Source organism: Balaenoptera musculus, chromosome 2, assembly GCF_009873245.2.
Source record: "Balaenoptera musculus isolate JJ_BM4_2016_0621 chromosome 2, mBalMus1.pri.v3, whole genome shotgun sequence".
Taxonomy (NCBI): Eukaryota; Metazoa; Chordata; class Mammalia; order Artiodactyla; family Balaenopteridae; genus Balaenoptera; species Balaenoptera musculus.
In genome coordinates, this window is record NC_045786.1 from 6,408,848 (window position 1) to 6,433,328 (window position 24,481).

A 24,481-nucleotide genomic window follows, 5' to 3' on the forward strand; every position below is an offset into this window, starting at 1 on the left:
CTTTTGAAGTTGGGAAGATAAGTTTTACATTCCTTTTTGTTCTCTTTTATGGTTATAAAAGGACTCTTTGCATGTGTATACAGAGTGTCACCTTTGACCTTTCCTATGATAAAGCAGTTTTCCTTTTAGATAAGAACACACGAAAACACACTTCTGTTTAAAGGCACAGTATATAGAGAAACTGAATTCAATGCAAAGGAGAAACAAAACTTTTCACTGTTCCTGCATGAGCAGACTGCTTTTACAGCGGTATCTGCTCCTGGGAATCTAGACGGGATTCTGTCTACAGAGCAAGCTCCTTTGTGTGTCACTCCTTGGCGTAACTTTAGCAAGACGACTGCAGTTACACGATAGAGCCCTTTTTTAGGGTGTTCAAAAGTTGGACAGCTCAACTTTACCATTAATGCATTCCTCTACATGTATCCACACAGTTTGAAGGAAACGAAGTAAAATGATGCTTTATAGATCTTATTTATTATAAAGAAAATTCACTCCTTTGTATCTTTAATTACTGGGTAAAAGTCTTGGGAGTTGGAGTATCATTAGAGTCACAGCTGGGCGTTCTGTAAAATACTAGGGTTTTCCTGTGTATTAACGCGGTTTAGTCATCCCAGCCATTTATCCGAAGTAAATTGTAGAGTTTGTGCATTTGTTTAAGTTTCATGCCTTATCTGCTACAGAAAGGAAATGGATTTAAGAGCTAAAGTATTAATTTTTATAGTTTAAATCATAACCTGTCATGTTTCTGTATTGGTTTTTATGAATTTTTTTCTCTTAGTTATCTCAGTCGTGTCAGTGATGTCACCCAGCTTACTGAAGTTAGTCCCTCTTTCCATTTGAATTTGTTTCTTAAAACTTTTTGTTACAGTAGAACCCAAATAATTGTCCAGACAAGATAAAGTATCGCTGATATAAAGGCCTAAAGGCGTTCTGTTATGAGTCAAGTCCATGAGTTTTCATTAGAATCAGCATTGAGGAGTCCACATCTCTACCTGGCCGTCTAGAATTGATGAAAATAATTGTAGCAAATGGAGTGGGTAGCAGAAAAGGCCTTATAGCATATACTTAATGTATGATATGATAGTAAGTATTAACAAGTTTATGATTTTCTTTGTTTTCCTGTGCTGTTGTTTATGTTATCATCTGCCCAGATTGTGATCAAAATCCTGCTCAGCATTCATGGTCCAGCCTTGCTTGACATCTTTTGTGATGTGATTGCTGATTCTCTTACTCCCTTATGCTCCTGTAATTTCTTTAAACTTTCTACCTTCTTGTGATCAGGGGTACTACCTGATTTATCTGCTTTCCCCCAGTACCTAGTAGAGCAAACACTGGGCATGGTGCTAAGTATTGTTGAAATGCAAGGATTAATAATACATTATAGGGACTTCCCTGGCAGTCCAGTGGTTAAGACTCCACGCTTCCACTGCAGGGGGTACGGGTTCAATCCCTGGTCGGGGAACTAAGATCCCAAATGCCACGCCGTGCGGCCAAAAATAATAATAATAATAATACATTATAATAATTTACTAGGTAATTCTACTGAGTGTTTGCTACGTATCAGGCACTATGATAAGCATCTTACATGCATTTGTCATTCAGTCCTCAATGCAACCCTGTAAAATACGTTCCGTTTTCATCTACATTTTATACTCTGGGGCCAGAGAAAAATAACACCTACTGGCTAAAGCAAGGATTCTGTCTCCCGAGCTTTTAGCTACTTCTGTCCCTTAGGAAAACAAACAAATTATTATTCTAGTGTGAAACAGACTGAAAGAGGGGAGGGGTGTGCAGAGGGATGATACTTGAATTAAAGGACATGATGTGTATTAGATGAAATGAAGAATGTATTCTAGTCTTGGGAAAAGAGTAAGCAAAAAGGCAAGAGATGTGGGATGGGAAACTTGGTGCTATATTTGGAGAACAGTAATTGGTTCAGTATGGCTGAACCATACTCGTTGTGCTAGGAGATTAAGATGGAAGCAGAAATTGGAATGAGGTACAGTACCAGCTGAAATAATCATTTCTCCCCAGACCATCTTCACTATACTATGTTTGCATGCTTATCTTGATATGAAAGGCTAAACATGAACATTCAAGTCATGAATGTAAAGCCTATTCATGGAAGTAGAACAGTTACTTAATGAACAGTAAGAACTTCTCTGTGAAGCTTGATAAAACTTGAGTATTAAAAATTGAATATTTTCACTATTTTTCACAGTCAAACCTTGTTTAAAGTAGTAGGAAAGGAGGTAGGATTTGGGGGAATGTAGGGTCAGGGAGGTCCCTCACTTTGCATTTATAACTAATCCAAGCCTACCAAGCTTAGATGACCAGTGTTGTGTGGACTGCAACGTCAGTCGTCTTTCTAGGTATCCAGACAGACATGTGCATCACCTCCAGACTCTGCACGTTCGGAGTCAGTTCATTCTCCCATCAAAGCTGATTTCCCTGCCTGACTACTCCTTGCCTCTCACAGTTCTCAGTCCTCTTCAGCTCTTTCAGTTCCCCTTGTGCTACGCTAATTCACATCTTTCTGCCTCTCATGATTCTGTTCCTGCCAGCTAGAACTTCCTACCCTCTTTCCTCTCTCAGATGAGACCTAAAATATCATCTTTGTAAAACCTAGTAAGGTGATTAAGATATCATTATATCTGCAGATGTGTCAAAAGAAGGCATGTTTACTAAGTGTTAGAGCATTTGGGGAAAAAAATATAATATATTCTCTAAATCATGGGTCAGCAAACTATGGCCCACAGGCCAAATCAAGCCCTACCACCTATTTTGTAATTTATTGGAACACAGCCATGTGCATTTGTTTATATATCGTACCATCTTGCTGCCTATGCATTGTATTATCATGCTATGTTATGGCCTGCAAAGCCAAAAATATTTACTTTATGGCCCATTACAGAAAACATCTGGCAACCCTTACTCTAAATGAACACCTGTTAAACCAGAGTATGCCAGGAGTTTTCCCTAGGCTTCATCTGATCTTTCTATACCAGGCCAGGCCTATTCAAACAAGAGCTAAGAACACATTCTCTGAAGCCTAATTTTTTTATATGTTCATAACCAGAGGCAGATGATAAGCAGTAAACATTTTATTAAGTTTAATTTTTTTCTACATAAGCATAGTATATTTTTTATTTGTAGCACTTAGAACTTAGAGATGAGGCATCAGGTAGTTCACGTTAATTTTTTTTTTTTTTTTTTTTTTGCATTTTCTGAAATCTTTAATGCTGGAGAATTTGATGCGGACCTTTTTCTCTGGCTAAAAATGGAATCTTCCCTGTTCCCCCAACTTTATAAATGGTAGTAATTTTCCAAAACTTCACTTTGTAGGAAGATCAAAATGATGCTTCATTTATATTCTCTGTCACCTCTTCCCCCAAAAGAGTGTTTGTTTTATTTTGACCAAGAAAAACAATGTTCCCTTTCCTTCTGTTTAGATCATACTTTTACTTAATATTTAGAAATTTTGAAGTAGTGTTTTAAAACTCATTTCAAACTGTGCCTCATCACTTACAAGTAATAAAGGTTGAAATGCAACAGATGGTGAATAGGAAGAATGACTATATCTTCATCTTGTGTCTCCAAATGTTCCCCCTTGCATAAAATCTCATTTACAGCTGTATACCTTCTCCTCCATGAGAATTTCAGTGACAGTACTCATCCACAAGTTCCAACAGCCATTCTAAAGGGAAGAATTGAAAAAAGAAAGGAGAGTTGGAAATAGTTCATGGGGCTAAAGCTTATTCTGGAATACATGTAGAAATGTTTGCAATTCAGGTTTGGGAGGGGTAAAAGAAGCTAAGGAGTAATAATAACGATAGCCCTGTGCTAGTATTTGCTCCCTAAATCTGAGAGCTGACGCTGCAATCCTAGCCTTGGTATAAAGGTAATTATAGAGCTAAGACTGTCCTGGTGATGTATTGGACAAAGAAAAGCACTTTAAGAAATATTGTTAAAAATAGGTTAAATGAACAAATTTAACCCAAGAATCTGGCAGTATTCTACGAGAATTTTAAATGCCTTCTTTCTTTGGCCCAGCAATCCTACTCTGGAACTCTGTCCTGCCGATACTGCTGTTCATGTATGAAATTACATGTTCAAGTTTATTTGGTGCAGCATTGGTTATGGCAAAAGGTTAGACACAATCCAAGGGTCCAGCAATAAAGGACTGGATCATAAAATCAGAAAGGCATTGAAGGTTGAACCAGATGAAAGCATGTCCCTTGCCATGTGTATTAGCTACAAAATAACATTGAAAATGCACGAAAAGGAGACCCTAAAAGTTGCTAACATGGGATGGTAAAAGGGAAATAATTGTACATTACCAAATTTTACTGTTATAAAATAACAGATTTTTTTTTAAAGATGGTTCTATTTTTTAAAATTTACTTATTTATTTATTTATTTATTTTTGGCCGTGTTGGGTCTTCGTTTCTGCGCAAGGGCTTTCTCTAGTTGCGGCGGGTGGGGGCCACTCTTCATCGCGGTGCGCGGGCCTCTCACTGTCATGGCCTCTCTTGTTGCGGAGCACAGGCTCCAGACGCGCAGGCTCAGTAGTTGTGGCTCACGGGCCCAGTTGCTTTGCGGCATGTGGGATCTTCCCAGACCAGGGCTCGAACCCGTGTCCCCTGCATTGGCAGGCAGATTCTCAACCACTGCGCCACCAGGGAAGCCCATAAAATAACAGATTTTAAAAAGTATTTTATCATTTATTTTAACACATTAAAACTGTGTAGGAGCTTGTATATATTCCATTGTTTTGATTCCCATACCCATTTGATTTCTACTCCTATATGAACCGAACATACTATTGAGGTGTTCAGGCATGGCCCAGTAAGAACTACTCTAGGGGCTTCCCTGGTAGCGCAGTGGTTAAGAATCTGCCTGCCAATGCAGGGGACATGGGTTCAAGCCCTCGTCCGGGAAGATCCCACATGCCGCAGAGCAACTAAGCCCGTGCGCCACAACTACTGAGCCCATGAGCCACAACTACTGGCCCGTGTGCCACAACTACTGAAGCCCACGCACCTAGAGCCCATGCTCTGCAACAAGAGAAGCCTGCGCACCACAGGGAAGAGTAGCCCCCACTCACCACAGCTAGAGAAAGCCCACATGCAGCAACGAAGACCGAACGCAGCCAAAAATTAATTAATTAATTAATTAATTAAGTTTTAAAAAGGAACTACTCTAATTGACTCTTAGAGTTTATTCCTTCATCTTTGAGGTAAGGGTGGGATGATTAGGACAAAAGTTAATTAGTACATTTCTTACAAAAATGTATTCCCACAGAGAAACAGCAGTTTAAATACTTTTTAACTTTTATACCCCACAACTTCTTTTTTTTTTTTTTAATTGAAGTATAGTTGATTTACAATATTGAGTTAGTTTCTGGTGTACAGCAAAGTGATTCAGTTATACAAATATATATACTCTTTTTCATATTCTTTTCCATTATGGTTTATTACAGGATATTGAATATAGTTCTCCATGCTATACAGAAGACCATGTTGTTTATCTATTTTATATATAGTTGTTTGTATCAGCTAATCTGAAACTCCGAATTTATCCCTCCCGCACCCCCTTTCCCCTTTGGTAACCATGTTTGTTTTCTGTGTCTGTGAGTCTGTTTCTGTTCTGAAATAAGTTCATTTGTATCATATTTTAGATTGCACATGTAAGTGATATCATACAGTATTTGACTTTCTCTTTCTGGCTTAATTTAGTATGATAATCTCTAGGTGCATCCAGGTTACTGCAAACGGCATTATTTCATTCTTTTTTTATGGCTAAGTAGTATTCCATTATGTGTATGTGTGTGTATATATATATATATCTCCATTCATCTGTGAATGGGCATTTAGATTTCTTCCATGTCTTGGCTATTGTAAACAGTGCTGCTGTGAACATTGGGGTGCATGTATCCTTTCAAACCATGGGTTTCCCCAGATCCATGCCCAGGAGTGGGATTGCTGGATCATATGGTAGCTCTATTTTTAGTTTTTTAAGGAACCTCCACACTGTTCTCCATAGTGGCTGTACCAACTTACATTCCCACCAACAGTGCAGGAGGGTTCCCTTTTCTCCACACCCTCTCCAGCATTTATTATTTGTAGACTTTTTAATGATGTGGCCATTCTGACCAGTGTGAGGTGGTACCTCATTGTAGTTCTGAATCCATTTCTCTGATAATTAGCAATGAGCAGGTTTCCATGTGCCTGTTGGCCATCTGTATGTTTTCTTTGGAGAAATGTCTATTTAGGTCTTCTGCCCATTTTTTGAGTGGGTTGTTTGTTTTTTTGTTACTGAGTTGTATGAGCTGTTTGTATATTTTGGAAATTGAGCCCTTGTCAGTTGTATCATTTGCAAATATTTTTTCCCATTCTGTAGGTTGTCTTTTTGTTTTCTTTATGGTTTCCTTTGCTGTGCAAAAGCTTATAAGTTTGATTAGGTCCCATTTGTTTATTTTTGCTTTTATTTCTATTGCCTTGGGAGACTGACCAAAGAAAACATTGCTATGGTTTATGTCAGAATGTTTTGCCTATGTTCTCTTCTAGGAGTTTTATAGTGTCATGTCTTATATTAAAGTCTTTAAGCCATTTTGAGTTTATTTTTGTGTATGGTGTTGAGGGAGTGTTCTAAGTGCATTAATTTATATGCAGGAAGGCTTTCAGCTTTTCAGCATTGAGTATTATGTTGGCTGTGGATTTGTCATAAATAGCTTTTATCATGTTGAGATATGTGCCATTTATACCCACTTCTTAAAAAGGATTCAAGATGGTAAAAAGGGATGCTTGGAAACTTGTTCTCTGATGAGGTGTGTCTGAGTGAACACAATTACAGGCAGATGCTTGGACCAGATTTATGAATAGAGGAAAACAGTTAGAACCTAGATTCTAGTTTCATGTCAGTCAAGTGTAGAGTTTCATAATAGTTAATATATGTGGAGTAAAGGTTTGTGAAGAGTCCAAGATAACAGTGAATTTTGTGCTTATTTTTGGTAAATTGTAATATTGCTTACTTTGTAAAGAAACTAGTCATGATAGAGAGTTAGTTTTATGGGAAAAAGAAATCCGCCTTTTGGATATTTCCTTCAATAAAAGTTAAAATTCTGAACATGCAGAACTTGATTATTGATCTGTGCCTAGGTATTGATGTAACATACTTCCTAAAGTAGTAAATTTCAAATGCATGCCTATGTAATTGTTTGCTGTCATATCTCTGGATTTAACTTTTAAATATTTGAAAACTAGAGTATGCTTCCAGTTAGATTTTTTACTTGGACAGTAATATAAAGCAAAACTATCAGTCATTATTTTCAATGCCATGATATTGTAGCTCGTTGATAGCATGCTTTTTTATGTTTTCAGGATATGGCTTTAGTTGCCCCTGAGGCTCCTTCAGAACAAGCCAGAAGAGTTTTTCAAACTTACGATCCCGAAGGTAAAAGATTTTATTTTTTATTAACATTGACTCTGTGTTTTATATCTTCATATGTTTGAAATATATTGATACTTTCCTGAGTTTTAAAGAGTTATGGGATTATTGAAAGAAATGTAGCTTGCATTTCTTGAAAATTTTAAATAGGAAATGGTGAAAATGGGAACCAAAAAAAATAGGAAAATTCAGTGATCATCATATTCTCACATGGTATAAGGGTTTTGTGTTTCTTGTCGTACTAAAGTTATGATTACTTGAATCTTGACCTCTGATGGTGTTAAACAGGGAAAAATACCACCTCTTGAATAACTTTTCAAAGAGCTTAAGTCATTGCTTATTTATTTATTCAAATGAATAAATATTTCAGAATATTTCTTTTTTTAATAATTGAGATATAATTGATATATAACATTCTGGAAGTTTAAGGTACACAACATGTTGCTTTGATATATTTATATATTGCAAAATGATTACTATTTTAGCATTAGGTATAACACCTCTATCACATCACATAGTTACTTCTTTTTTGTGGTGAAAACAGTTAAGATCTGGTCTGTTAACAATTTTGAAGTTTATAATACAGTATTGTTGACTATAATCACCATTGCTGGTCATTAGTTCTCCAGAACTTATTTATCTACTAGTTGCAAGTTTCTACCTTTAAACAACATCTCCCCAATTAACCTACCTCAAGCCCCTGGTAACCACCATTCTACTCTGTTTTTACAAATTCAGCTTTCCTAGATTCCACATATAAGTGATATCATACAGTATTTGTCTTTCTACATCTGATTTACTTCACTTAGCATAATGTCCTCAAGGTTTATCCATGTTGTCACAAAAGGTAGGATTTCCCTCTTTGTCATGGCTAAATAATATCCCATTGTGTGTGTACACAAGCATACACACTGTAATCTTTATCCATTGACAAACACTTAGGCTGTTTCCATAGCTTGGCTGTTGTGAATAATATTGCAGTGATTGTGGTTGTGCAGATATCTCTTTGAACTACTGATTTCACTACCTTCAGATATATACCCAGGAGTGGAATTGCTGAATCATATGGTAGTTCTGTTTTTAATTGTTTGAAGAATCTCTGTACTGTTTTCTTTAATAGAGATACCGTTTTATATTTTCACCAGCAGTGCATAAGGTTTCCCCTTTCTCCACAAACTCACCAACATTTAATCTCATTTTTTTTTTTTTTTTGGCCATGCCATGTGGCATGTGGGATCTTCCCTGACCGGGGATCAAACCCGTGCCCCCTGCATTGGGAGCACGTAGTCCTAACCACTGGACCACCAGTGAAGTCCAGTCTCTTGTCTTTTTGATAAAGGTCATCCTAACAGGTGTGAGGTGATACCTCATTGTGATTTTGATTTGCATTTTCCTGATGATTTGTGATAGTGAACATTTTTTCATATACCTATTGGCCATTTGTATGTCTTCTTTAGAAAAATGTCTATTCAGGTCCATTGCTAACTTTTTAATTGAATTATTTGTGTTTTTGCTCTTGAGGTCTTTATATATTTTGCTTTATATATTTTGTGTATTAGCCTTTTATCAGATATATGGCTTGCAAATATTTTCTTCCACTCTATAGGTTGCTTTTTCAATTTTAGTATTTCCTTTGCTGTGCAGAAGCTCTTTAGTTCAATGCAGTCCCACTTGTTTATTTTAGTTTTGCTGCCTGTTCTTTTGCTGTCTTATCCAAGAAATCACTGCCAAGACCAATGGCAAGGACCTTTGTCCCTACATTTTCTTTTCGTAGCTTTACAGTTTCAAGTCTTACATTTAAGTCTTTGATCCATTTCAAATTGCTTTTTGTGAATACTGTAAGATAGGGGTCCAGTTTCATTCTTTTGCATGTGGATATCCATTTTTCCCAACTCCATTTATTGAAGAGACTACCCTTTCCCAATTGTATGTTCGTGGCACTCTGATCAAAAATTAGCTGACCATATATTCATGGATTTATGTCAGGGCTTACTATTCTGTTACACTGGGCTATGTGCTTGTTTTTATGCCAGTAGCACATTCTTTTGATTATTAGAGCTTTGCAATATAGCTTGAAATCAGGTAACATGATGCCTCTGGCTTTGTTCTTCTTTCTCAAGATGGCTTTGGCGGTGCAGTATCTTTTGCGGTTCCAAATAAAGTTTAGAATAGTTTTTTCTATTTCTGTGAAAAATGTCATTGGAATATTGGTAAGGATTGCATTGACTGTGTAGATCACTTTGGGTAGTATGGACATTTTAACACTATTAATTCTTGGTATAATCCATGAGCACAGTGTATCCTTCCATTTATTTGTGTTTTCTTCAATCTCTTTCATCGGTGTCTTACAGTTTTCAGTGTCTCATACCTCTTTGGTTAAGCGTGTGCCTGAGCGTTTCATTGTTTTTGATGCTATTGTAAATGCAGTTGCTTTTTAAATTTCACTTCAGATAGTTCTTGTTGGTGTATTGAAATGCAACTGATAACAATATGTTGATTTTGTATCCTCCAAATTTACTGAAATCATTTTTTCTAACAGGCTTTTAGTGGAGTCTTTAGGGTTTATATATAAGACCAAGTTATCCACAAACAGAGATCATTTTACTTTTACCTTTCCAATATGAACGCCTTTTATTTCTTTTTTGTGCCGAATTGCTATGGCTAGGACTTCCAATAATATGCTGAATAGAAATGGCAAAAGTGGGCAATCCTGTCTGTTTCCTGTTCTCATAGGAAAGGATTTTAACTTTTCACCATTGAGTATGATATTAGCTGTAGGTTTGTTGTATATTACACTGAGGAACATTCCTTGTGTACCATATTTTTTAGTGTTTTTATTATGAAAGGATTTTGTATTATATCAAGTGCCTTTTCTGCATATTGACATGATCATACAATTTTTTTCTTTTATAAATGTGGTATATCAGATCTGTTGATTTGCATATGTTGAACCATCCTTGCATCCCTGGAATAAATCCCACTTGCTCATAGTGTATGGTCCTTTTAATCTGCTGTTGAATTCAGTTTGCTAATATTTTGTATCTGTATTCATCAGGGATTATGATCTGCAGTTTTTCTTGTAGTGTCCATATTTGGCTTTGGTATCAGAGTAATGCTGGTCTCAAAGAGAATTTGGAAGTATCCCCTCATCTTTAATTTTTTGGATGATTTTTAGAAGGATTGGCATTAATCCTTCTTTAGTTGTTTCGTAGATTCACCAGTGAAACCATCTGTTCCTGGACTTTTCTTTGTTGGAAGGTTTTGGATTACACTGTCAGTCTCCTTTTTGTTACTGCTCTATTAAGATTTTCTTTGTCCTCATGAGTCAGTTTTAGTAGGTTTTATGTTTCTAGAAATGAATCAGTTTCTTCTCAGTTGTCCAGTTTGTTGGTGTGTTATTGTTCATAGCAGTCTCTTCTGACTCTTTGTGTTTCTGTGGTAACAGTTATAATGTCTCCTCTTTAATTCTCTCTGTTTTATCTTGTCAAAATCAGCTGTTATTTGCTGTTAAAGCTGTTTATTGCTTTTTTCTATATTTCTGTTCTCTATTTCATATATCTCCATTGTAGTTTTTCTTTTTTTAGTTCCTTAAGGTGTAACGTGAGTTTGTTTATTTGAGGTCTTTTTTGTTTCTTAATGTAGGCATTTATCAGTATAAACTTCTTAAAACTGCTTTTGCAGCATCCCTAGGTTTTGATACATTGTACTTCCATTTTCATTTGTTTCAAGATATTTCTTGATTTCCCTTTTGATTTCTTCTTTGACCCATTGGTTGTTCAGGAGCATGTTGTTTAATCTGCATATATTTTGCATTTTCTTCCTGTTGTTTATTTCTAGTTTCCTGTCATTGTGGTAGGAAAAAATACTTGGTGTGATTTCAGTCCTTTTAAATTTGCTAAGACATGTTTTATGCCTTGTCATGTGATCTATCCTGGAGAATCTTTTATGTACACTTGAGAAGAAATGCATATTCTGCTGCTGGTATATGGAGTGTTCTGTATATGTCTGTTAGGTACATGCAGTCTAAAGTGTAATTCACATCCATTATTTCCTTACTGATTTTCTGTCTGCATGATCAAACTGTTGTTGAAAGTGGGGTATTGAAGTTCCCTACTTTATTTCATTGCTCTCTGTTCTCCCTTCAGATTTGTTAATAATCATTTAATACATTTAGGAGCTACAATATATGGTGCATATATGTTTATAGTTGTTATATCCTCCTGATATATTCATCCCTTTATCATTACATAATGACCTTCTTTGTCTCTTGTTACAGTTTTTGATTAGAAGATATTTTGTCTGACATAAGGATGGCTACCCCAGTTCTCTTTTGTTTTCCATTTGTATGCAATATCTTTTTCGTCTCATCACTTTCAGCCTGTCCATGTCCTTTAAGCTTAAGTGAGTCTTTATAGTTGGGTTTTGTTCTTTTATCCATTCAGCCACTCTGTGTCTTTTGACTGGAGAAATAAAACCATTTACATTTAGAGTAAATGTTGATAGGTAAGGACTTACTATTGCCACTTTGTTAATTAATTAATTAATTGTTTTGTGGTTCTGTAGTTTCTTTCTTCTTCTTTTGGTTTCTTTGTGACTTGATTTTTTTATAGTAGTATGCTTTGATTCTCTTCTCTTTATGGTTTGTTTGTCTATTATAGGTTTTTGCTCTTTGGTTATCATGAGGCTTTTGTAACACATCTTAGTCTTATAACTATTTTAAGCTAACAACAACTTAACTTCAATTACATAAGAAAGTTCAATGCATTTACGTGACCTCCATAATTTATTTTGATGTCCCAGTATACATCTCTTTATATTGTGTATCCATTAACATAATATTGTAGATATAGTTATTTTTAACCCTTGTCTCTTAGCCTGTATGGTAGAGTTCAAAGTGATTTACACACCACCACTACAGGATTTTTATTTTTTTAAGGTGTAAGTGATGTTTAATATTATATTACTTTCACGTGCACAACATAATGATTTGATATTTTTATGTATTGCAAAATGATCACCTCAGTAGGCCTATTAACATTGATCACCATACCTAATTACAAATTTTTTATGTGTGTGATGAGAACTTTTAAGATTTGTTCTCTTAGAGACTTGCAAATAATCAATAGAGTATTATTAACTATAGTCACCATGCTGTACCTTACATCCCCATGACTCACTTATTTTATAACTGAAAGCTTGTACCTCTGACACCTTTCACTCATTTCACCTACTCCCCCACTTTTGGTGTTAAATTCAAAAAATCATTGCCAAGAGTGATGTCATGGAGCTTACCACCTATGTTTGCTACATAATAAGAAGAATTTTAATGTTTCTGGTCTTACATTCAAGTCTTAACTCAAAATAGATCATATTTTGTGTGTGGTGTAAGATAGTGGTCCAGTTTGCCCAGTACCACTTATTGAAGAGACTGGCCTTTCTCCATTGTATATCATGGCTCCTGTGTTGTAAATTAATTGACCATTTAAGTGTACGTTTATCTCTGGGTTCTCTGTTCTGTTCCTCTGATCTGTGTGACTGTTCTTAGGTCAATACCATACTGTTTTGATTACTATAGTTTGGTAATATAGTTTGAAATCAGGAGGTGTGCTACCTCCAGCTTTGTTCTTTTATTCTCAAGATCGTTTTGGCTATTCATTCGGGGTCCTTTGTGGAGCAGTATAGTATCAGAGCCAGGGTCCTAGGATCCGGTGCATACAGAACTACCACAGTAGTCCTGAGGTACAGGTGCACTTGCTGCAGATGTGGCACTGATGTCTGCGGTATAAATATGTACAGCTCTTCCATGGACCTGGGACCTGAGTTTCAGGGGCTCCCCATGGTGGCTCGCTGGTGTGGGGGTGTGCGACAGCGGCACAGGCCCTGGGATGACAAGCTGTGGTGGTGGCTTGGGCCCAGGCTGCAGTAGCAGCATAGACTGGGCATGGTGGGTCAGAGTCTCACTTTTGGCCCCCTGCGGCAGTCACAAGGCAGTAGCAGCAGCACAGCTGCAATGCTGATGTGTTAAAGCCGAGCATCAGGAGCGGGGCTCAGGGCATTGCAGCCTGGTCTTAGCAGTGATGTGTCAGAGCCTCAACCTGGGGTGGGGGGTGGGCAGGGCTCCGTGATGGAGCATCCTTGAGGATGATGGGTCAGAGCTGTAACCTGGTATCCAGTAGGTGGGGCCCAGGGCAGCAGACACTGTGCTGGGAATGGTGGGACAAAGCCACTACCCTGAAACCATGGATGAGGCCCAGAGCTCCAGTCCTGTATATGGTGAGGTGCTGAGGCGCACCTCATTCCAGAGAGCAGGGTACAGCAGAGACTGGGGTCCCTGAGGGCAGGTCTCCTGCAGCGACAGCTCTAGCCTCTGGGAGTAGGTGCAGGGGCTGGGGAGCACTGTGGGCAGCTCCGTCAGCTGGGAGCGATGTTGGTAGGAGACCACTGCAGCAAAGGCTGCACATGTCCCCAGTGGAGAGGCCTGCAGGGGTTCTCCTTTTCCCCGTGTGGTGAACTTCCTCTGAGGCCATCCCTCCTGGTGCCAGGCTGCTCTTGACTGGGTAATGGCTTGACTCCGGTAGTATACTTCGGTACTGTCCTGTGCAGTTATCCTTGATTTATTTTGGAGCTCCACAGGGTTTTTTGTTGCTTCTTTCTAGCCCAGTACTTTCCCTGGGCTGTTTTCTTCAGTTTGTGCTGTTTGTTTATTGTTTTTGTTGGTTTCTTGTGTGGGAGACATGAGCTGGGGTCTCCTGGCCCTCCATCTTGCTGACGTCACTCCCCAGAATATTTCTGTATAACTGATTGTGCCAGAAGAAAATACAGAAGGAGGATAAGAAAAATCATCTTTAGGATTCTCTTTTGAGCCTGAGCTTAGCTTCTCTACCGCACTAACAAAGGTTGTCTTAAAAGTTCACATATATGTCACTGTAATGTCAACTCTGTCATTGTCAGCTAGGTTATTTTAATCGTCTTTGCATTTATGTACTTCGATAATGGTTATGACTAAACTATGATAGCTAGCTCACTGACTTTTCCAGTATAACTTTAAAACCGAGCCATTCCTTATGTTCCACTGTAAATTACCATGAAGGAACCTACGTTGTTGGGTTAATCCTTATCAACTCCTGAATGGACTCAGTTATCTTTATAAATACACTTTCTTCTGTCTTGAAATTTTTAACTCTTGGAGATCTACTCTTTCCATCTCTGAAAATTTCAGTCATACAAATTCTAGGAATCTTAGTAACCATGTAACTTTAGTTACTTTTCAGTCTATAAATCTGTTTTCTTATATATCAGATGATAATAACCACCTGTTTCTTGAGAGTCCTTATGAAGATTAAATGAATAGCATTGTAGAAAGCACCTGCCCAGTCCTTAACACATAGTAGGTACTTTATAAATGTGAGTTCCTCTCTCTCTACACCTCAAGTTAATTGGTGCTGGTATTGGTGAGTTAACCTTCAGTTAGCTTCTACCACTGTGCCTTTTCCCTACCTTAAGAAAAATAAATGTTGCTTTCTTCTTGGAATTAATAATCTTTTAAACTTCCAATAACATTTCATTCCAATAACATTTCTTTCTAAGTCTTTAGAAGTAAAAGTAATTTACTTCTTTATCTTTTCCCACCACTGAACGAAATGCGTCTTATAGTAAGTTAACAACTTCAGCTGGAATCATTGGGATATGCAGCACATTGAACTATGTCATGGAGGGTGACAAATACAGTCATTCTCTTACCAATATGAATCCTCTGATGGAAAAGATAGGAAATAAATCATTTCTATTCCTAAATGCTTTTAATATATTTTGAGTTAGGATCAAACTTAATCAAGTACAGTTTTTGGAAACTGTAGCAAGTTAAAATGAAAATAAGATTGATATAAATAATATAAGATTAAAAGAAATGTGATCAAAGTGAACTGAGATTAGCTAGAGAGCTATCATGAAGACCTGAGGAGGTACGATCACGTTGGCAAATGGAAGCACAAAGAAGAGAAAATGATACCCATGAACACGAGGTAGGAGATAGAAATTTACATACAAGGAATAGCCAGCAAAGTGTTTGACTTGAATGGAAAGACAGGACACAAGAAAAGTAATTACGTAGCGTTTACTAAAGAGAAGTGATGCTTAGAGGCAAGTGGTTATTGGAATAATCAAGGAAATTAACGGTCAAGGCTTGGATTTATATTTTAAAGAAATATATTTCAGAAAATGAGTCAGGCGATTTCCTGTGGCATACCCGCCTCTTAAGGATTTATTTAAAGTATTTGGTTTTTTTCCCCTGCCATCTCTCAGCCCGCTTCTAGATGTTTGCCTTTTCTATACCTCATATCCCAGTGGAGAGTGGTCGTCAAGTGGTATACACATACACATGTAAATGTCTGCTCTGTTTCAAGATATATTAGGTGACATGTTTCTACCCATATTGATAATAGTTACTGTATGAGAGGAGGGGATTCCTTCTAGAGTGGAATACATTATAGGATGAAGTATGTAAGATGACATGGATAAACTGGGTATCTTTCCGGAGTTTCCAGTCAGGTCTTTATAGTGCTGCTTAATTTTGATTTGAAATGATTGTCCAAGATATCAAGCATACTTTTACCCCAGTGTAAGCACTACAGACCATTCTCAAACCAAACGTATGGCTTTTCTGTAATCTGCCTTTTTGGATCCCTCTGCATTAGTTTCTTTAGTGAGAATTTTAGAACTGAAATTGAAATTGGATGCGAATGAGTTTCTTGAGAAAGGAAATGTACAAGGAGGGTATCAGAATATCTTAGGAGATAATAACTGTGAAGGAACAAAGGCAGCATAGAGAAACGCCTTCAGAGCAAGAAGGAGTGTTCACAGCCATAGGAGACGTGGACTTGAAGAGCCCGATGTTATCTAGAAGGCCAGTTTGAAACAACTCCGTCAGGAATACAAAGCTACTAAAACTAAGCTTTAGCATCTTATAGTCACAAGTAGTAGATTTGTTTGCTTTTTGCAATTTCAATATTTTTAAATCATTGATGAGGTAGCAGGCTCCATTTTGTCTACTAAATTACAAGGAAAATTAGAGTATCTTATTGGCAATATTAAAACATAATTTATGATCAGTGGCAATTTTTCAGAATTGAGTCCTGAGAAATACATATGAAAATGAATTTGCTGTGTTTTTACTAGAGAGAGAAAATTATTGATTGATTAAATAAATTAGTTTTCATCTGTATAGTTTTATGTGTGACAACTTAGCAGGACTATAATCTGAATTGTTAAGAAGCAAACAAAACTTGTTCGGTCATCTTAGAAAAGCTATCTCTTTCTGTCTATGACTTACGGAGAAAATAAACTCCACTTTCTCATTTGAATATCACTGTTTATGGTTTAGCTACAGACAGTCCACTCGAGGAAGCTGAAAGATTAAAAGTAGAAAATTCTTCATTTTTAGTCACAAACTAATCAGCTACTTTACTGATTTGATCCCCCCTTCCCCCAACATAGCACACTTTTACCTCAAGATCTGAGCAGATCTGGCCTTCTCAGAACGCTTACTATATCAACAGTACGTACAAGTTTCTGGGGAGTTCCGGTTTCCGTTTAGCAGAGGCTGGTGTGGTGACAGTTGCCCTTTGTCACCCTCTTTAGAATATTTGTAGAAAAACTGACCTAGAGGGAAGCTAAAGAAAAGAGAATTCAAGTTCTGGTACCCGTGAGTACTTTTGTATCTGTCTCACTCTCCCCACCTCACCCTCACTCCCACTCCTGGTGTCTGCGTGTGCCTATCAGGTAGGTAGGCCTGTAATCGGCAGTGTTAGCGCCTGCTTCAGGCGTATTATGAGTTAAATGCACTTGCCGGCTAATCACCATTTACAGCATGGCCTCCGTGAGACTGTATTCTCAGTGTTCTAAACAGGTGACTTACAAATCAGGTTTATGTTTCAAAAGACCATTAGTAACTGAGGACCTGTCTAAAAATAGTAATAATCATGATGGCTGGCCTTTGCATGAAACATCACAGTTTATAAAGCAGTTTACCTGCATGGTCTCATTAAAACCTTACCATAAACCTAGGAGATAAGCAGGGATGACCAGCACCATTTTGTTCTTAAGAAAAACCAACCTTGTGAGGGTTTAGGTCACTTCTTCAGAGCTGCATGCCTAGTTATGAGAACTGAGACCAGATTTGAGGTGTTCTTCCAGAACGTCAAGCAATCTTTCCCCCTCTCTCCACTACCAGTACCTTTTTAAAAGGCTGAGGTCATAAAGAGCTGTGTTTTAACCTCTTTGTCTACTTTTAACTATTTTTAATTTATTGGAATACGGATATGATATTGACTGTCATTCCCACTGAGCAGTTAGTCTCTACTTCAGAGTCTTTAGGATCTACGGAGCTCAATAATTGTTTTGATGCCAAGCATACATATAAAATAAGTTCAAAAATACATATTTTAGCTGTTAGTTTCTCCTTTGTAATACTTGCAGAATTTTAATTTCAAGCAGGACCTTGACATACCATCTCTAATTACGTGGTCCCTTTAATGAAGAATCCCAAATTCAGGAATGGAAATGAACACTAGTGTGTGTGCTCAGATCCTCAAGAGAATCAAGTACTGGTCCTCTATAAAGTGTTACGTATGGGCTTTAGAGAAAGTCCATAGTTTTGTCTCCTGGGGATTTGGGTTGGGGGGTGGCGTTGTTTTTATGTTTTGTTTTGTTTCATTTTGTTTTTTACATCTCTTTTGTGGGTGAAAGTTTGGATATTTGGTTTGTATTCAGATACATGTTTTATAGTAATTTTTAAAAATAATGAAAGAGTAGGGACAGAGGTAAATTGATCAATGTGATCAAAGATACTGGACAAGAGAGGAACTTTGGAGTGCCTCCAGGTATCAGAAAATGGCTTTCTAAAATGCTAAAAGCATTCCAGTGGGTATCAGACAACCTGGATTTAAATCCCACCTCTGTAAACTCAGCTGTGTGATGTTGGGCAAGTTCCTTAACTTCAGTTTCCTCAGCTGTAAGATGGCCTTTGTATCTACTTTACATCATTATTCAGGTACTCAATAAGTTGACCATACTGTTGTTTAAAAAAGAAAAAAATCCAAAACTGTGTAGCATAGAGCTTATTCAGTAATCTCCAAAGAACTGAATTCTACACAGATGGTATTTGAAATTTTTAGCATCACCCGTAATGAGGTTTGTTTTGTTTTCTTCTCTCTCTCTCCCTCTTATTCTCTTTCTTCACTCTGCCCCGTTGTAGACTTCATCAACCCTGTTTGGACAAGGAATATATATTTTGATTTTAAAGAGCCCTTGTATTCTTTTTAGGTTGCTAAAATATATTGACAGCATCTTTTGTCTGAATGATTTCAGTGTGGTACATTTTTTTAATCTCTAAGACTAATTTTACTTGTTGTAGATAGTTTAGTATACACCCATCCTTAGACATTATCTAGAAGTTGCCTTTTGTTTAATTCTGTCTTTTCTCTTCCTTTTAAATCACGTCGTCTTCTCTCTACCTTTGCGTCCCTTCCGTCACTGCCATTCACCTTGCTGTACCATTCTCATCACTGTTTCCTGCTGCCCCAGCCATACTTTTTTTGTATCCTGTGCACCATGTTTGGTTTGTTTTGCAACTTTCCCATCACATAATTGAAGTGGTTCTGTAGGACAAGCCATAAAGCAGCTACTCATTTCTTTGTAAACTTCATAGGTACAATTCACAAAGCTGTTTTTGGTTGAACCATGGCGCCTGAACAGAGCAGTTTGTTTAAATCTGAAGTTAGGATTAGCTTGAATAATTGTAACAGATGTTATTGAGCAGCTACTTGTGTCAAGCACCGTGCTCGGCCCCCGGGTCATGGCATTCCTGCTGTCCCTGGCCTCCGTTCACGGGGCCAGAGGCACGAAGCAGCAGGGAGACACCAGGGCAAGCGCAACTACGAAAATGTCCTAACCTTGCCTCCGGGCAAAAGCCACATACTTTTTTTCACTAAGAGTTCTATTAAATTGTAGGGATATGTTATTATAAGCGTCAATAATAATAGCTAGGTAAAGTATGATACAACATTGAGTAAAAATAAAATAATTTGTTAATTTTTTACTAAAACCAACAGCATTTAAATTCTCCTCAACTTGATCTTGATTGTCTCCTCTGTTCCTAAGGAACTGTACTCTTTCTCAGCTGCAGGGGTTTGAAAACGTTACTGTCCCCAGTGCTGGGTCCCCATCTCCTCTCACGCTGTTTCTTGTCCCTCTGTGGCCTCCTGACACCTGCTCCCTCCTGCAGCTCTCCCTTCAGCTGGTGCCTCTGCTAGGAGGCCTGCCAATCTCCCCCTGTCTTTCCAAACGGGAATCATGATGGGTCCTTCCTTCTCCTTCGAGGCCAGCTCGACTTCTTCACCATTCTGAACTGGTCCCCCTACCCAGCAAACTGCTAACTCACTTCACCGTTGCGCCCCTACCCAGCGCTGCTCTGCGCAGAGTTCCTCTTCCCGAGCTCTAGGAGCTGGGCGCTTCTTGCCATCTGTTTACTGGGTTTTAAAGAAACAAAAAAACCCCTCTTTTTTAAATTTATAAACAAACAGCTTTTGTCCTCCTTTTCAAACGTCTTAAACACAATTTAACTGTATGTGAATATTGACACCGTAGCTGCGTTCCGTCACAACCGCGGGCAATGCCCCCTTGTCCTCCCCGCCCATCCTCCCCATTCTTCTGAGCTTGAAAGCCTGTACAAGTCCATTTTATATTCATGTGGTTAAATTACCGATGCATTCAAGTTCTACTTTTTCCTTTGGTGCTTCTTAGGTCGGCTTGAGCAATCAACAAATTGTACGCTCAGATTTCCTCTGCTCTTGGTATTGAGGTCTTCTTATCATTGTGTCTCTGTTTCCATATTCTCTGAGGAACCAGCTGACTAAATACTAGATGGCGTTGAGTTTCAATCTGCTTAGACTTAAGGCTGCTTTTTCTAAAGAATTTGTCTTGACAGGTATGATTATTAAAGAATAACGTAATTTCAAAATCAGTGTTTTAAAAAGGTAAGTAATTCCAAATCTCCTCTTCTAATCTTGGGTGTATTAAAAGTCTTTGAGGTATTGAAAAAAATGATTCTGCCGTCTCCAGGTATAAAATACTGTATGTACAAAAACTAGAGTCACTGGCTTGGTGTAGTCATTGCTGTACTCCAGAATGTCCGTGTTTACAAGTTGTAAATCTCTTAGCCCCCTTAAAAATGTGTTGGAATGTTTAAGCTTGAGGTTAATCACGTTTGAGTTAAGGAGGTCATTGTGTTGTTTTCCTGGTTGTTGTTTGTGTCTGTATACAGCCCATTAGCCCTTTCTGGGGATGGGAGCTGCGTCTCGGGTAACAGTAAGAAGAGATAAGGCTGCCTGCCATTCAGTGCTTCAGAAGAATATTGTAATACACACTGCTTCTGTCAAGTGGATACACATGATAGCCCATAAACATAGAAACCTATCCAGATAACTGTTCCTGGCTACCAGTAGCCAGCTAAAGCCTGTTTAACATTTGGAAATGCTAAGCTTTTAGCTGTGACCTAACTAAGCAAAATGAGTAATTTTCTACCTTTCAAACTTATCAAACTTAGGCTTACAAAGCTTGAATATTTTTCACAGGTGCCTTCAAACAAGTTTTTTTATTCTCTATACCTTCAATTATTGGTAACTTGACAAACTGGAATTATTCTAAATGTTCACTTTCTAAAATTATATTTAGGATAATTTTTAATTATCCTAAATGATTCTTAGCCTTTTAGTCAAGGCCAATCTGTCTTCACATGGGTAAGCATGTGCTTATGAGGTTTAAGAAAAGACTTTTAAAAAAATCATAACTTCTTTATTTCCTTGCTGGTAGAGGACACACTATGTGCAGAAAGAGCAACTACACTTTATAGTTTGATTATAGAAGCAGGGCTTTTGGACATCTTCTCCTCCAGGACAAGATTTTTTTTCTTTTTTCTTTAATTATCCTAATCCCTGAAAAGGTTATTGTGTTGGAAGTTGATTTAAAGCTGAGACAGTCTTCAGGAAAGAATAAATGGGTAGAGAAAGTCAGGCATTGTACATTTAAGGGAATCAACAAGTCGCTTGTTTATAAGTACTGTGATTTCAAACTGCCCTACAAGCTTTTTGTGTGTGTCACGTTCTATTGCATCATCTGAGTTTGGGCCATTTACCAATGCTATTTCCTCATCGAGCCCAAGAAAAGGAATATTTTCCATAAACTACTCTGCATCAACATTTGATTCTACTCTGCATTCCAACTTTGAATTTTTTTCCCTATTAAATCTATGGCTTTTATTTAAATCAGGTCTGTTGATTTAAGTCAAGAGATATCTTTTCTTGATCGTATATTGTCAGAGATCTAAATAACAATGGATCATGAACATTCTTGCAAGAAGCTAAAATAACATTGCGACAAAAAGAATTTACTGGTAAAGGTTTATTTTAATTGGATAACTGTTAGAAACTTAAGTAGAAAAAAACTTGTATCATTTAAATTTGTAAGCCTGTTTAAGAAGTAATTGGCTTTCAGGTTTCCTTGGAGTTCTCAGGGAGAAGTCATGTGGTTCATTTTTGTATTAGAAAACTAACCTTGAAAATAAATCTTTGCCTATGTGCCCAAGAAAACTAAGAGAGTACCTAATAACAATATTGTGCCCAAAATAAACTTAATATGCTGTTTCTTAATTCTTTGTATCCCTCTTATGTGATTCTTCGCTGGAGTCTGTCTGAGCAGCAATAATAGCATTTCTTGAAGTAAACTTAATCCAAATTGTTTCTGTAATTCTTTTCCAGATAATGGATTCATACCTGATTCACTTCTAGAAGATGTGATGAAAGCATTGGACCTTGTTTCAGATCCTGAATAGTAAGCTACATACAAAGTATTATTTAACCAACTCTGATTCTGTTAAGTGTAAAACATTATACACACATTATTGCCTCTTTTTTAAAAAATCTAAGCGTTTATGTATATATGAAGCATAGCACTTTATATTAAGCAACGATTTAGGAAGCAGTCAGACCAATCAGTATTATAGCAGAGACTTGACTTACCTAAAATGAGCTTCCTTTCCCACTCTGCACTTATGGTCTAGTTTTTAAAAAAGGGTCCTAAAAATATAAATGCCTTTCTCCATATTAAATATGTTTTTTCTCACTGAAACTTTTTCCATATTTTGAAATTTTGTGCATGTCTTTAGTACCTTCAGCTAAAGTAGTGACAGTTATGTAGAGTGTCTATATTGCTAGTCATCCTGCTTAAATAACCAGCAGGCCTCTGACATTCAGTCTTAAAGACCCTGAACATTCTAAATAATCTGAAACCTTTGTAAGTGGCCCCAGTATGTTACAGAATATAATTTTCAGTATTGCCTAACATTAATATCAGTCGTTGTCTTCGTTAATGTACATTATTACATCTATAACTTCTTCCATAAATTTGGGATCTTTATTATCCATGGGAAAATATCTCTCTGGTTAAGTGGATAGATCTTTTAATCAAATATGGTAATCAAATATATAATATATTGATCAAATATAGGTGATTTAAAAATCACGTTTGATCTACACTAACTTTTCCTTTTTCTGCACAGTTGTTGTTTTGTTTTGTTATTTCCCCCTTCTGAAAATGTATCTGACAATGAACAAACTTTAGCTTACAAACATTTAAGGAAAGGATTCAGCAAAAGCAGCATAAAACATATTGGTACACAGTTTTTAGAACTTGATCCTGTTCTGTTTTTAAATAAATAGTTAGGGTGTATTTTCTTCGAAAGTAAGAAATACATATAAACATTTGCAAACTAATCACATCTGAATTAGTATGTCTCAATGTCAGTACCTAGCACTGTGATGTTACCCTTACTTAGTAGACATAATTGTTGATACCAACTTAAAGAGGAGAAATTCAGAGACAGTTGAACTAGTCCAATAAATGGTATAATAGTAACTACCATATTTCTTCTCAACTGATTACCAAGTGGAGACCTTGTTTACATTGCTCTAATATGCAAAAGGGAATTGAACTGAGGTCATTTTGGTTACTAACAATTCTTAAGATGGGAAGGAGGAAAAAGGCAAAGTTGGTTTTTTGTTTCAGATTCTTACATAGATGCCTATATGTCATCTACTTAATTTTCCTTGTTTCATCAGAGTACATAACATACCCTGAATTTTAAAGTTAGCACAGTAGAGTCAAATTGTTTTTCTAGAAGTAGCTGAAAGATTGCACTGAGTTATTTATTCGGTCCTTTGGTCTAGTCACATTTATAATATGTGATGGCCCATAAACTAACAGGGCTTTATCAAGGATTAATAAATTATATTAAATATAATATGACCTTGCCTTCCTCTGTTTCATGTCATAACCTCCTGGCATTACTCAGACCCATTAAAGCGTCATATCCTTTGCATGTTGCACAGTTGACCCTTGAACAACACAGGGGTTAGGGGCACTGACCCCCAGCAGGTGAAGATCCGTGTGTAACTTCTGACTTCCCCAAAACTCAACTACTAATAGCCTACTGTTGACTGGAAACCTTATCAGTAACATAAACAGTCTATAACATATATTTGGTATGTTATATATATTCTATTACTGTATTTTAAAGTAAGCTAAAGAAAAGAAAATGTTATTAGGAAAATCATAAGGAAGAGAATTTATTTATGGTACATGTATGTATTTATTGAAAAAAAAAAATCCATGTATACGTGGACCTGTGCAGTTCAAACCCATGTTATTCAAGGCTCAATAAGTTGTATTTAACCTGACATTTATAGTTTGAAAGATAACATGGAGAGTGAAAATTTTCTGAAAAGACCATTTTCATTTTTAAAACTCTCTTCAAACTGCAGTCCACTTTTCTCCACCTTCTTTCTAGTCACACATAATACCTTTCAGCAACCTTGGCTACACCTATACTTCAGCTCTTTGAGAATTAAGATATCTTACCTTTTTTAACCTTCAGTTTACACTGTCTAAGAATTTTATGCCTCCACCTCATTTGCTTCTTGAT

At 37.0% G+C, this 24,481-nt stretch overlaps 1 protein-coding gene across 4 annotated transcripts in view; it reads left to right on the forward strand.

Annotated features, from left to right (window-relative positions):
* MINDY3 (MINDY lysine 48 deubiquitinase 3) overlaps positions 1 to 24,481 on the forward strand; it is a 91,584-nt gene that overhangs the window by 59,369 nt on the left and 7,734 nt on the right. For all 4 annotated transcript variants that reach the window (XM_036843000.1, XM_036843001.1, XM_036843003.1 and 1 more), the window contains 2 exons: positions 7,383 to 7,455; positions 22,260 to 22,332. In XM_036843000.1, the coding sequence (XP_036698895.1) occupies positions 7,383 to 7,455; positions 22,260 to 22,332 (146 nt within the window). The remainder of the gene's footprint in view (positions 1 to 7,382; positions 7,456 to 22,259; positions 22,333 to 24,481) is intronic.